This window comes from Alligator sinensis, unplaced genomic scaffold (assembly GCF_000455745.1).
Source record: "Alligator sinensis unplaced genomic scaffold, ASM45574v1 scaffold177_1, whole genome shotgun sequence".
NCBI lineage: Eukaryota > Metazoa > Chordata > Crocodylia > Alligatoridae > Alligator > Alligator sinensis.
In genome coordinates this window covers 729,846-741,557 of record NW_005842269.1, presented here as the reverse complement: position 1 = coordinate 741,557, position 11,712 = coordinate 729,846, and the positions used below count along the sequence as shown (strand labels likewise).

The 11,712-nt window shown below is 40.4% G+C and overlaps 1 protein-coding gene across 1 annotated transcript in view; it reads left to right on the top strand.

Annotated features, from left to right (window-relative positions):
• Positions 1 to 10,662, top strand: part of NDUFA9 (NADH:ubiquinone oxidoreductase subunit A9) — a 22,868-nt gene extending 12,206 nt beyond the window's left edge. The window contains exons 6-11 of the mRNA XM_025209115.1: positions 770 to 872; positions 1,586 to 1,653; positions 1,761 to 1,837; positions 6,732 to 6,827; positions 7,674 to 7,740; positions 10,397 to 10,662. Of these exons, the coding sequence (XP_025064900.1) occupies positions 770 to 872; positions 1,586 to 1,653; positions 1,761 to 1,837; positions 6,732 to 6,827; positions 7,674 to 7,740; positions 10,397 to 10,567 (582 nt within the window). The 3' untranslated portion in view covers positions 10,568 to 10,662. The remainder of the gene's footprint in view (positions 1 to 769; positions 873 to 1,585; positions 1,654 to 1,760; positions 1,838 to 6,731; positions 6,828 to 7,673; positions 7,741 to 10,396) is intronic.
• Positions 10,663 to 11,712: the final 1,050 nt, after the last annotated feature.

Sequence of the window (11,712 nt, the reverse complement as noted above, 5' to 3'; positions counted from 1 at the left end):
AAATGGTGGGGAACTGTCTTGTATTCCAGTAAATTCAGTAATTATAAGCTCTTTCTTACAACACAGTTATCCATAGAAGGACATGATCTCTCTCCCTTATTAGGAGGTACTGATTTTTTTTTTTTCTGTTCCTTTCTTCTGTGATGACTTCTGTCCCACCTTGAGGTTTCCTTTTCTTTTCTTTTTTTAATTGCTAGGCTTTTTGTGGCCTTTCTTACAATACTACAACAGTTTAAAAACCAGGACCAAAGTACAATGGTTTGGCCTTGTTATATAGGTCAGTCAGGCGTTTTGAAGACAGGTCAGCTGAAACTGAATTTAAAGTGTGTGTGTGTGTGTGTGTGTGTAATTGTCAACTGTTTGGATAGTTTAATGGGGGCCTAAGTCCCATGACCTGTTTCAGATCTTGGTCTTAAACAGTAGTGGATGGGAGAAAATTGCAGCAGTCAACCTACTCGAACTGTGTAGCTGTAGATATTTGTTTTATTGCCAATGAAGACATTAGATCTGATTTACATTTGAATTTAGTAATGAACTGCCTGTTGTGCATTTGTGACTTGCCCTGAGAACTGTGCATTGATGTGTCATTCATCATAGCCAATGACTAAATGAAATAGGATTGTAGCATATTGTCAGAAGTTAGTAGCTGGAATGTTGTGAAGGATTGCCATGTTATGAAGTAACAACACTGTAAATCACTCCAGGCTGCTTAGAGCGGGTCTAATTCATGAGACATTGTGTCATTTTGTTCCTGTTGGTTTATTGACAGGCTGTTGGAGAATTGGCAGTGAGGGAGGAATTTCCAGATGCCATCATTATGAAGCCCTCTGAGATGTTTGGAAGAGAAGACCGCTTTTTGAATCATTATGCAAGTATGCATTCTTACAATAAAACAATATGTATTCTGTATAACTGCCTCTAGGGGGACCAAGAAGGAAGGGAGTATATCTCTCTCAAAAGGAATTGGTACATTTGTATTAAAACTTTTCTGCATTTTGTCATGCTAACATGATTTATGTCAACTAATAAAACTGCACCTCTGTGTTTAAAATGATGACCTGTATGGATCTGGAAAAATATTCAGAGTTTCTAGCTGATAAAATGACATTATGCTTTAAGATTTTTTTGTTCTCATCTGGAGTTTTTGAGAGAGAGCCAGTTCAGCTTACAGGTATGGCCACAACATTCCTAATTTCCAGTACAGGACTGCAGAATCTTAGCTGAGTTTTCTTTATGGCTTATGCATGAGCAAGAATTAGGATTCTGCAGCCAGTTTAGGAATTTGGCTACTGATGTGTAAGTTGGAAGTGAGTCTATGTCCCTCTCCCAACACTGCATGGGCTCTGCACTGCTAATCAGAACAAACAGTAATAATGTTTATTACTCTAGTCAAACAGAAAACTGAAGGTATGCTGTGAGCTCATCAGTTGACCTAAACACCATGTATTAAAGAGTAGATCCAGGCAATAGGAGCACTTGGGATTTTTTTTTAACTTGCTCTGAAGCAAAATGTATTGAATATTTGCCCTATAGTTTAATTTATTAATTCCATTCAGAAAAGTTACAGATATATTTTCTTTACTAGACATGCGTAGGCTTGGTGGTGTGCCTCTTATTGCTTTTGGCAAGAAGACAGAGAAGCAACCTGTATATGTAAGTGCTCGTTAAAGAAAATCTCTTGCTTTCAGATTACTTGTTGAAAATGCATATTTGCTTTTTTTAAATTTACTGTTCCCCAAACTTGTATTTATTTCTCATAGGTGATTGATGTAGCCAAGGCAATTATTAATGCAATTAAGGATCCTGATTCTAAAGGAAAAACATACACATTGACTGGGTAGGTTATTTTTTTTTGTTTCTAAATGCACTTAAAACAGTACTACAGTTATCTTTTACTGCACAGCACATGTAAAGAACACAAAAGTCCTGTTTATCCATCCCATTATGCATACTGTTTGAATCTGAGCAAGTTTCACCCCCATTTTATAATAAAATGGCTGAATTTTTTTTCTTGCTTGCTCCCACCTCCCAGCCCCCCCCCTCCCCCCCATCATTCTTATTCCAGTTTGGTTTTTTGTTTGAATTGGGTATTGTGAACATATAGAGAAATAGGAGGTTTTACCATGTAGAACTCACAGTTTTAATACTTCAGAGGGAGAAGAAAGGCTAATAGCATACAGGCAAATAGGATTCAGCATGTTATCTTGTGGATTTTATCTCTTGTCTTTCTGATTTATGGTAAGCTTAATGCAGACAGCATTTCTTATAATCACTAACTCTCATTATATAGAACCAAATAACATAATCTGTATATACTGTCAAGGGTGTCTTTCAAAGCAAGTGGAGTAACTTTAAATAGGAGCTTTTAGGCATTATTTTAGTAGTATAGAAAACCACCAGCACTTGAATAACACTGCGATAAGTATAATTTAACATCTCACTTTAAATTTAAAAATTTTGGTCAGTTATGAATTCCTCCTTGAAAATTAACAAATGTGTTGGTTATCAGCTCCATTTTGAATTTCTTGATGAAGTAGTGATAGCTCATTTTCTCTTTATTTTTAAATGATTATGGTTATGTTTGGCATTTAAGGGTAACATCGGGGAGAGCCCAGTAGGGTAACAAATTGGGCAGTGGTTTAGTAGGAAAAGTGGAAATATGCTAGGGAAAAATAAGATCGGCGACGAGGCTTAGAGCAGAATTAAGTACAATATATGTTGAGATTGGTGTAGTTTACTGTTTTAAAGGAAAACAAAACAAAAGAGTAGCTGAGTTTACAAAGCACTCTCCTGAAAAGCTGCACAGTATCATACTAAAAAAAAGGATTAGCAGCCTAGGTTTGGGATTTAAAAAGCCTATTTATGACTCGATTGCTTTGCCATATTCATTAGTTTATGACATTTATTACCATGTAAGCTTTCCAGGGTTATGTGCATAGGTCACTGAGAGTTAGTATTTTCATTTTATGATGTCATTCTCCATGATGCTATAGCTGAGCACTCAAACACAGCCACTCAAGAGCAACAGTGTCCTAGCAGCCAGGCTATGTGTCTGAAACCAACCTGAACTGTCATGCTACCTGAAGATTATGCTTAACTTTTCAAAACGGTAGTGCAAGAGGAAGATGGATTGACACAGTAGACACAAGAAAGTAGCAGATTTGAAAGATTGTTCAGGCAGCAGGAACACAGGGGATTTTACCTTCTTGGTATTAGAAATACAGGGAGTAATCAGGTGGACAAGCCCTGTTGCATGCACTTCAGCTTTAGCCAGAAAGTCCTATTAGGATAGAAAAAATATGTTGGACTACAGCGCTGTGGCCCAGTAGGAGGAGCAACTGACCCAACTTTGGGAGGGAGGGAGTTAGCTAGATGACAAGCTTTCTACATGAATGCAGAGAGCAGTCAGCTAATGCCCAAACATATTTTTACAGTTCCAAAGTCTAAGATCTTGGCTTTCTGTCAGATGCCACGAGTTCAGTGCCCAGATTTCAGAGGCAGGAATTTGATAGAGTGTCAGGTTTTTTCTGCAAAGGATTCGGAGGTTCAAGAACATAGCAATATCTGAGGTGCCTTTTAATAAGCAGTTCTTGAAGCTGAAGTTCAGGCCACTTTTGGAAAAGCACAGGAAGGCCATCTTTTGAACTTTTGACTGAATAAAGCTTCACAAGACCTCTTATAGAAGCAACTGGCAACTATTTCAAGTTGTTTAACAATGTTGTGAAATAAAGTGCTAAACTTTTAGAAACAAATATTTTCTAATACTTTCCTCACTTTATGGGATGTGTGTTTAAATTGTGACAGGCAAGTGATGTTATAAATGCTCTTGAACACTTAAAGAGTTTGTCCGTCCTGTTGTTTGATACCTTGTTTCCGTCCCCCCGCTTACTTCTCAACTCTGGTCTGTTTTGTTTATCTCCTTTGTTTGTTATATATTGTCCTTTCAACTATAGGCCTTTCAGGTAGTCACTTCCTGAATGATTATATTGTGACTAATACAGTAAGGACCTAGTCTGATTATTTGATAGGCATTGCTGCAATTAAATGTTTAATAGGTAAATGAGAAGAATGGAAAAGCAAGGAACAGTAAAGAAAAAAAGTGCTAAAGCTGTAGTGTATTTGAATGTCCTCACCCAAAAATCTACAGTATTAGATCAAATGATTTTTAGCCATCAAATTAGAATATAGTTTATGCTGGTTGAATCTGATACTAACTTAGAAAGTGGGAAGCTCAGTAAAAAGCTTTAAGAATTTGATTCACAACTTGATTTATTCATAAGAAGTAATGATAGAATTCTGGCAAATTTGACATAAATTGTTGACATTTACCATTTTATGTAGAGCATAGAATTTATGTGGCTTTATAAGAATGCAATGTACAGGAACCACTGGCTTGAAATCCATGGTAGAGTTGCCATGACTACAAATCCAGGTGAAATCAGTGGGAGTGGCAGGTAAAAATCCTAATGGATTGATTGCAGTTCATGTCATTTGGCTCAGTGTGGTGCTATCCTTGGGTAGAGAGAGGTAGTTTAGCCATGTTAGTCTGAAGTCGGTCAGAAGGCAGGATAGATGTATACTGTTATAGACTGACTAAATGAGATGAAGAGTGTGCGCGCGCGCGCACATGTGCAAGCTTTTGTGAACCCAAGTTCATTTCATCAGATGGTGTGAAAGGACAACGTAGAATAGATCTGTGCAAGAAACTTGCTCAGGTACACTTGGATATCATCTTTCTTACCAGGTACAAGCAAATTAATATCGTACTCAAGGGACTCCAGGTGACGAATCCACTCCATTCCCTTCATTCCTATGGGTTCTTTGCTTATATGCCCCTCAGGCCACTCTCCCTATATCCCTCCTGTTTTTTCACCTGTTATATTCTGATCACTTATTCCACTTTATACTCTGCTGTAGGTTGTCCTTTCACAACATCTGATGAAATGAACTTGGGTTCACAAAAGCTTGTGCACTCTTTCTTAATAATATATATATATATATATATAAGTTAGCCTTATAGAAGTGTATATTTATCCCACTTTCTGACTGACTTCAGACTAATATAGTTAAGAATTTATTTCAGAGAATTGAGAAGTCTGTAGGGCGAAGAGACTCACTGTATAAATTGCTCATTTATGCAATGAGAGGTATTGAACTGCCAGGGAGGGCTGATGGAATTCCAGTAGCTTACATTCCTCTTATTCAGCCATGTGGATGTGTGTCTTTGGAAGTATCATCATCTCTTCTCTATTCCCAGAAGTGTTAGCGTTCAGAAAAACACTTTCTGCTACAGTGATTTTTTGTTTTGTTTTGGTTTTTTTTGCCTTTTTATCCTTGTCTTTTTCCCTGCTGGATCAAATCCTCCAAGCAGTAGCAAGTTTTTGGGCAAAGAAATTTTGGGAAATTGAGTCAAACAAAAGAGTAGAGGATACAGATATAGTGCCGACATTTGTTGTAGGCTACGGGCTAAAGATAGGTAACTGAGTTCTTTTAGACACAGCAGAGGTAGGCAACTCCTGGCACAGGTGCCAGGGCATGGTACACAAAGGCATTTTGCTTGGCACACGCATCTCAGGTCGGATGGCAGGGAAAGGCCTGGGGCTGCATTGCCACAACAAGCATCGGGCCCCTTGCAGCTCCACCACCATCTGCTCCTTGCGCACTAATATCTTAGAAGTTGAAATTGCACATGTTTTTGGCACTCTGCCTCAGAACATTGCTGACCTGTGAGAGAGAGTGTTTTGCCTTCCAAGCCATCTGAATAAAGCCCTGGGGGTTAGGACACAGCAGGCCAGATCCTATTCACTTGGTAGGCCTCTCAATGGCAGTTAGCAGGTAAGGACCCTGATCCCTTTCTCTCTGTTAAGCAGAGTGGAATAGGATCACACTTAAGTGCCTAAGTACCTGAAAAAAGGTTGATTCAAAAGATTAGTTGGTCCTCTTCATTGCTGCTTGTTGTGATCTAGTCGTAAAGCTAGGATGGTGGTAGTATTACAAAAGTAGGTGTATTGAGTGGGGGTTTTTTTTCTCAGGGACTTGGGGGTGGAATAAGTTTGCAATTAGGTGGTTAAGTCCAATTAAGCAACAAATAGATGGAATGGGATCTGACCGTAAGTATCTTTAGTTCAGTCTTATTTCACGTTGCTCCAGGAACTCGCTTTTGTAATGAGCCTGCATCTTCACTTGAAGGCTGAAGTCTCAGAAACAGTAAGGGGAAGAGAAGAGCCACCTCATCTTTTGCATTAACAGATTTTCAGGGATTCGAGCAGGGGTGGAACAGGGTTGTGTTTACATGGCTTAGTATAGATTAGAAGTCTAATGGATGGAATAGGATCTAGCTCAGCATGCGCAAGTCGGTCCTAACATCAGAAAACTGTACTAGGTCCATTTTTACCCATGGTAAGCTATTGAAGGCAATGGCTTTGCACTGATGGTTATGTTTAGTTCAGTGTTGCTAAGCTACTTTTGTTAATAAAATGTGTGAAGAAACATATGAATCATCCTGCTCTGTTCGATGCTTGTTCATTTCACTTAACTCGTACCCTTCTGTTTCAAACAGCACAGTATCTTCTTTCAGTCATTTTGTTTGCTGCCCTCTTAAAATTAGTGATGAAAATGAGATTTTGGTACATTGGGTCATCTACATACATGCTTGCAATAAGAGGCAGAAAGGCATAAAACGGCTTACCTCGCCTATTTACCCAACTTCTTCTTTTTCTTTTTTTTTTAAGGCCTCATCGATACCTCCTTTATGACCTGGTAGAATATGTTTATGCACTTAGTTACAGAATATATCGTCCCTATCCACTTCCACGTTCCATCTATCAGTAAGTAGATTCCTTCCTTTGCTTAGATGGCCAACTGTTATGGTGTAGGAGTGTAAAGAGTGACTGGTCATTAAATACTGTTATAGGCTCAATGTGTGGAATTGAAGACTGACTTTCCTTAAACACTTGTGAGATATTTTAACCATTGTGCTTTGCCAAAAATTAATTCAGAGTCCATTTTATTGTGGTTGTCTTTTAAGGTAACTTTCTACTTTGCATGTTCACTGCATAATTATTGAATAGCCTCCTCTGTAGTAAATCAAAACAAAGTGAAGTCTCCCTTTGTTTAGTCAGTCATTCAGTAGCAAAGTGAATTAACTTTTAGCACAACAGAGACAATGGAGCTATGAGGGAGTAAACTGGAATCTTTCCTGCCCTTGAGCTCTATCAAGTACTGTTGGCTCATTCTACAGCAACAAACCTTGCTCTGCTCCCTTTGGAAATGGGTGCAAATTGGTCTGCAGAAGCATCGTTACCATATAACTGATGAAAGAAAGGACTCAGCTCAACTCTCCATGCACTGGTTCAGATTGCAGGACCAGCTGTTAGAAAAGTTGCAAAGAAACTTGATTTTGAGCAAGGATAAACATATAATGTTATGTTTCAGCATTTAATTTCAATATTTTCTCATGTGGGGTTTTTTTAAACGTTCTTCACTCCCACAGTGACCCTTGCTTGTCATTTTGAACGGTCTAAAGTGGAGTTCCTGGTTAGAAAAACTAAATGCAGAACAGACTCTTACTAATTTCATTGATAAATTAAGTCTGAAAACTTCATTTGTGTTTTCTTTTGTGCATCTGCATAAGATGATAATACTTTCATTTAAACTGTTCTTTTTGCTTACAGTTTAATTGTCAGGTTATTTGAGATGAATCCATTTGAACCCTGGATAACAAGAGACAAAGTGGATCGGGTAGGTGTGGAGCATGTCCATTGGAGATAATTGTCTTCAGGAAAGTGTTAAAAGCATTATTTGTTACACTTGTTAGCAGCCCATGGAACAAGGGGAATGTGTTGCGAAATAGGGGCAAGCTGAGACTTCTGAAGGTGGGTTGAGGAGTAGATTACATCGCTGTTGAATTGGAAGGACAGGAGTGGGCAGGGTTGGCATTTCTGTCTCAAAACATAAGGAAGGAACTACAGTCTGCTGGAAGCAGTGTGGGAGGAGTGTCAGAGATGGGCATGACTGGAGGGGAAGGCTAGTCCAAATAGATACGTGGGGTACAGCTGACTCCTGTTTTAGAGGTTTATCCACCTGGTTGCAGCAACTGAGCTTTGGTTTTCCATATTTTTATATTCTTTCTTGCATTGTACTTAAACTTATATCAGTCTTTTCTGCAGTACGTTGCAGATGGTTTAAAAACAAAATCTTTTATAGTGGGAGGAGGGACCATTGACTTAAACACAGCACCATCTGAACATAAGAACTCAAGGTGAACTCTTTCAGCATTGGGCATGACCAAAATTCTAACTTTACATTGAAATCTAAGATATTCTGGCCCATAAGCAAAATATTGCTTTGCATATAAAAAACGCCTCTAAAAGAGATGGTTTTAGTCAAGTGGCTATTGCTTAAACTTGTTGTAACTGTAAGCATGGCTTTCAGCCAGTGTTAATAAACCAAAGCCAAGGTACTCCATTTGCACGTTAGCCACTGTGTGTTTACACCTTTTGTAGGTGTGTCTTCCAATTTTTGGCTAGCATCTGTCTTAATTAAAGGCAGAATGGTCTGGGGGGGGATATAAGACACCTAGGATTCTCTTCCCAGATCTTTTCACTGTGTGACCTTGACAAAGTTGCTTCCATCTGTTTCACCATCTGTGAAACAAAAACTGTTTCTTATCCTCTTTGGAAACTACTCTGATATCTTTAGGTGTAGCTGTACCTTTTCTGTTCATGAGCTAGTCCAGAGCATACTCCAAATTTTACTATCTCTTTCCCCTCAAAAAAACTGCCCTATGTTGGTTTGTAGAGTCTGCATTCATTCAGCTCAGAGGCATCCCACTTTTGAGCTCAGTTGGTTAAATTACTTTTGGTTCCCTTGTGGCCACACCAGAGCAGGATGCCTACAGCATTGGTGTTTATCCAAATCTAGCCTTCATCTGTTGTCCTGTTTTGAGGTGAGCAGCTGCAGCAGCCAAGCTTTATCAGTGTTTGATGCTGCAGTTGCTGCATTAGGTGGCTGAGCAGGAGTGGAGGTGCGTTTTAATGCTGGGTTTTGGAGCTGTGGTGCAGTTGATGGGAGGCTGAAGTGCTACAGCAAATAAAGTGAATGTGAATGGTGCATACTGTGTTATGGCTATGTTGGTGAAGAGAAGAGCTAAAAATGTTGATCTTAAATGGGGTTTTAATGTATTTAGCTGTGAGCAGCAGTCATACTCAGGGGTGCCCTTTCTTTAGCTCAATCAACCCCAGAGTTGCTAAACTAACAGAATGTCTTTATCTGTTTGTGACCTTAAGTTCAAACTTGGATACGATCTGGGAAATGAAAGATTGGGAAGAGGTAGAACAGGGCCATCTAACCTCAGCTGCCAGGGATCATGTGTACCTCAACTGCCGCCATGCCATATAAGTCACTAATGTGCCACATGAGCTCCTTGAGCCCTTGCCTGCCTGCCCCCAACAGAAGCACACAGAGCAGTGTCCCATCCCCCCAAAAACACACACTGCAGAGATGCACTGTATGGCCTCCCCATCATGCCACAGGCAATTCCTACTGTTCTGGACTGGTGCCTCTACTCTTCACAGTCTTTTCCTACTTGCCATCTAGGCACAGGCTCCCTCCGCTCTGTGAACAGGCAGCAGAAGCTGGAGGAGGGAGGGGAAGCTTAGGGGCTCTAGTAGCAGTGGAAGAGGAAAGGGGAGAGTGGCACCCAGACCAGGAGCCCTGGTGTTGCACATAAGCCCCTCAGGGGCCATATCTGCCAGTTAGCCAGCGATGTTATAGAATACTCTTAACAGCCCTGTCCTTGAGTAATTAGATTTGAACCTAAAGCACTGGGGAGCTTTGGTTTGACACAGTTTTTCATCAGCCCTTAGAGGTGGGACCAGGCAGCTAAATACTAGTAGATCATATCAGTAACAGAATGAGTACAGGGCTGTGAGCTCAATAAAAAGTCCCAAACTAGTTGTTTGGTGTTATTTCTCTGTCAAAGTGCAAGAGAAAAGCTTCCAACCCAGATATGCTCTTGTGAATGCAAGTTCATCATTATTTTAATTCTTTGTGGGTAGGGCACATGATATACTGCAGTATGCCACGTAAGTCTTTCCTAGGGGAACTATCTTATGCCAGCAGCTTTTGCTAAAGGGGATTTTGCAAATTAAGATCCAACTGGCTAAAGGTGAATCTCTCAGGATTTAGTGATACTGTGGCAATTGCAGCAAATTGCATGCAACTCACTGAAGTTTGTTTCCAGTGCTGTGATCCATACCAGTTTATTTCCCTAAGAGAATAAGGAGAGCTCAGTAATATTTAGAACGTGAATGATAAATTTCCTGTAATAGCTAAATAATGATATAGGTCTGCCTATTCTGTCTGGCAAACTTGTTCTTATTGCTTTGTTTTAAAGTTTCATACAACAGACAAGAAGCTCCCTGATCTTCTCGGCTTTGAGGACTTGGGCATTCAACCAACTCCGTTAGAAGAAAAGGCAATTGAAGTTCTGCGCCGTCACCGCAGATTTCGCTGGTTGGATGCTCGTGTGGACGAAGCAAAACCAGCAAAGACAGTTCCTGTCTAACACTTTCTGCTTAGACAACCGTTGTGCCAGTTGGCTTTGTTTGGAAGCTTCTGTACATATGGAATAAAATCTCTATGTTAATCATGTATATTTTATTTCCTCTGTGTCACTTTCAGGTTTTTGAATAGTGAAAAAAAAACTTAGTTGTATGTAAATCTCCTTTAAGGCTAATTTAATCCAATTTAAATGATATTATTGTTTAGTTTGTGAATGTTAAATGTTTGTTTGGGCTCAAGGGGGTCTTAATCCAGTCAGCTTCTTCTTACCACCTGAAAGCCACAGTTCAGTGGGCTTTTAATAAACACTGTCTTAGTATAACATAGCCCAAGCTATTTCAGAGTCCTTTCATCATTGGAACACAGAATCTCCCATTTTAAGACCATATTTTCAGTTGTCTACAACTTTGCGAAATTGTTTGCCCCGTGTTATTGTTTAACAGCTTTCTGTATTTGAGTTTTTTCTGTGCCAGGGACCTGCTTCATGCTGAGATCATAGAAGTAGAGTCAGAAGGGACCTTGTAGATCTTCAAGTCCGACCCCCTGCCTGGGCAGGAGGAAAACTGGGCTCAAATGACCCCATTCGGGTAGACATGGAGCCGCTTCTTAAAGCCCCCCAGGGTAGGAGCCAGCACCACTTCCCTTGGAAGTTGGTTCCAGATTCTAGCCGCCCTAACTGTGAAGTAGTTCTTACGGATGTCCAATCTAAACCTACTCTCCAACAACTTGTGGCCGTTATTCCTTGTTATCCCGGGTGGTGGTAGGGGGAAACAAGGTCTCCCCCAAACCCTTCTGGTCCCCGCTAGTGAGTTTATAGACGGTCACCAGGTCCCCCCTCAGCCTTCTCTTGTGAAGGCTGAACAGGTTCAGGTCCTGTAGCCTCTCACTGTAGGGTCTGCCTTGCTGTCCCCGGATCATGCGGGTGGCCCTCCTCTGGACCCGCTCAATGTTGTCCACATCCCTCTTGAAGTGGGGTGCCCAGAACTGGACACAGTATTCCAGCTGTGGCCTGACCAATGTCACGTAGAGGGGGAGGATCACCTCCTTGGCCCTACTTGAGATGCACCTCTGGATGCATGATAGGGTCCGGTTAGCCCTGCCAACCGTGACCCTACATTGGCCCATGTTCATGGAGTCAATGACTCCAAG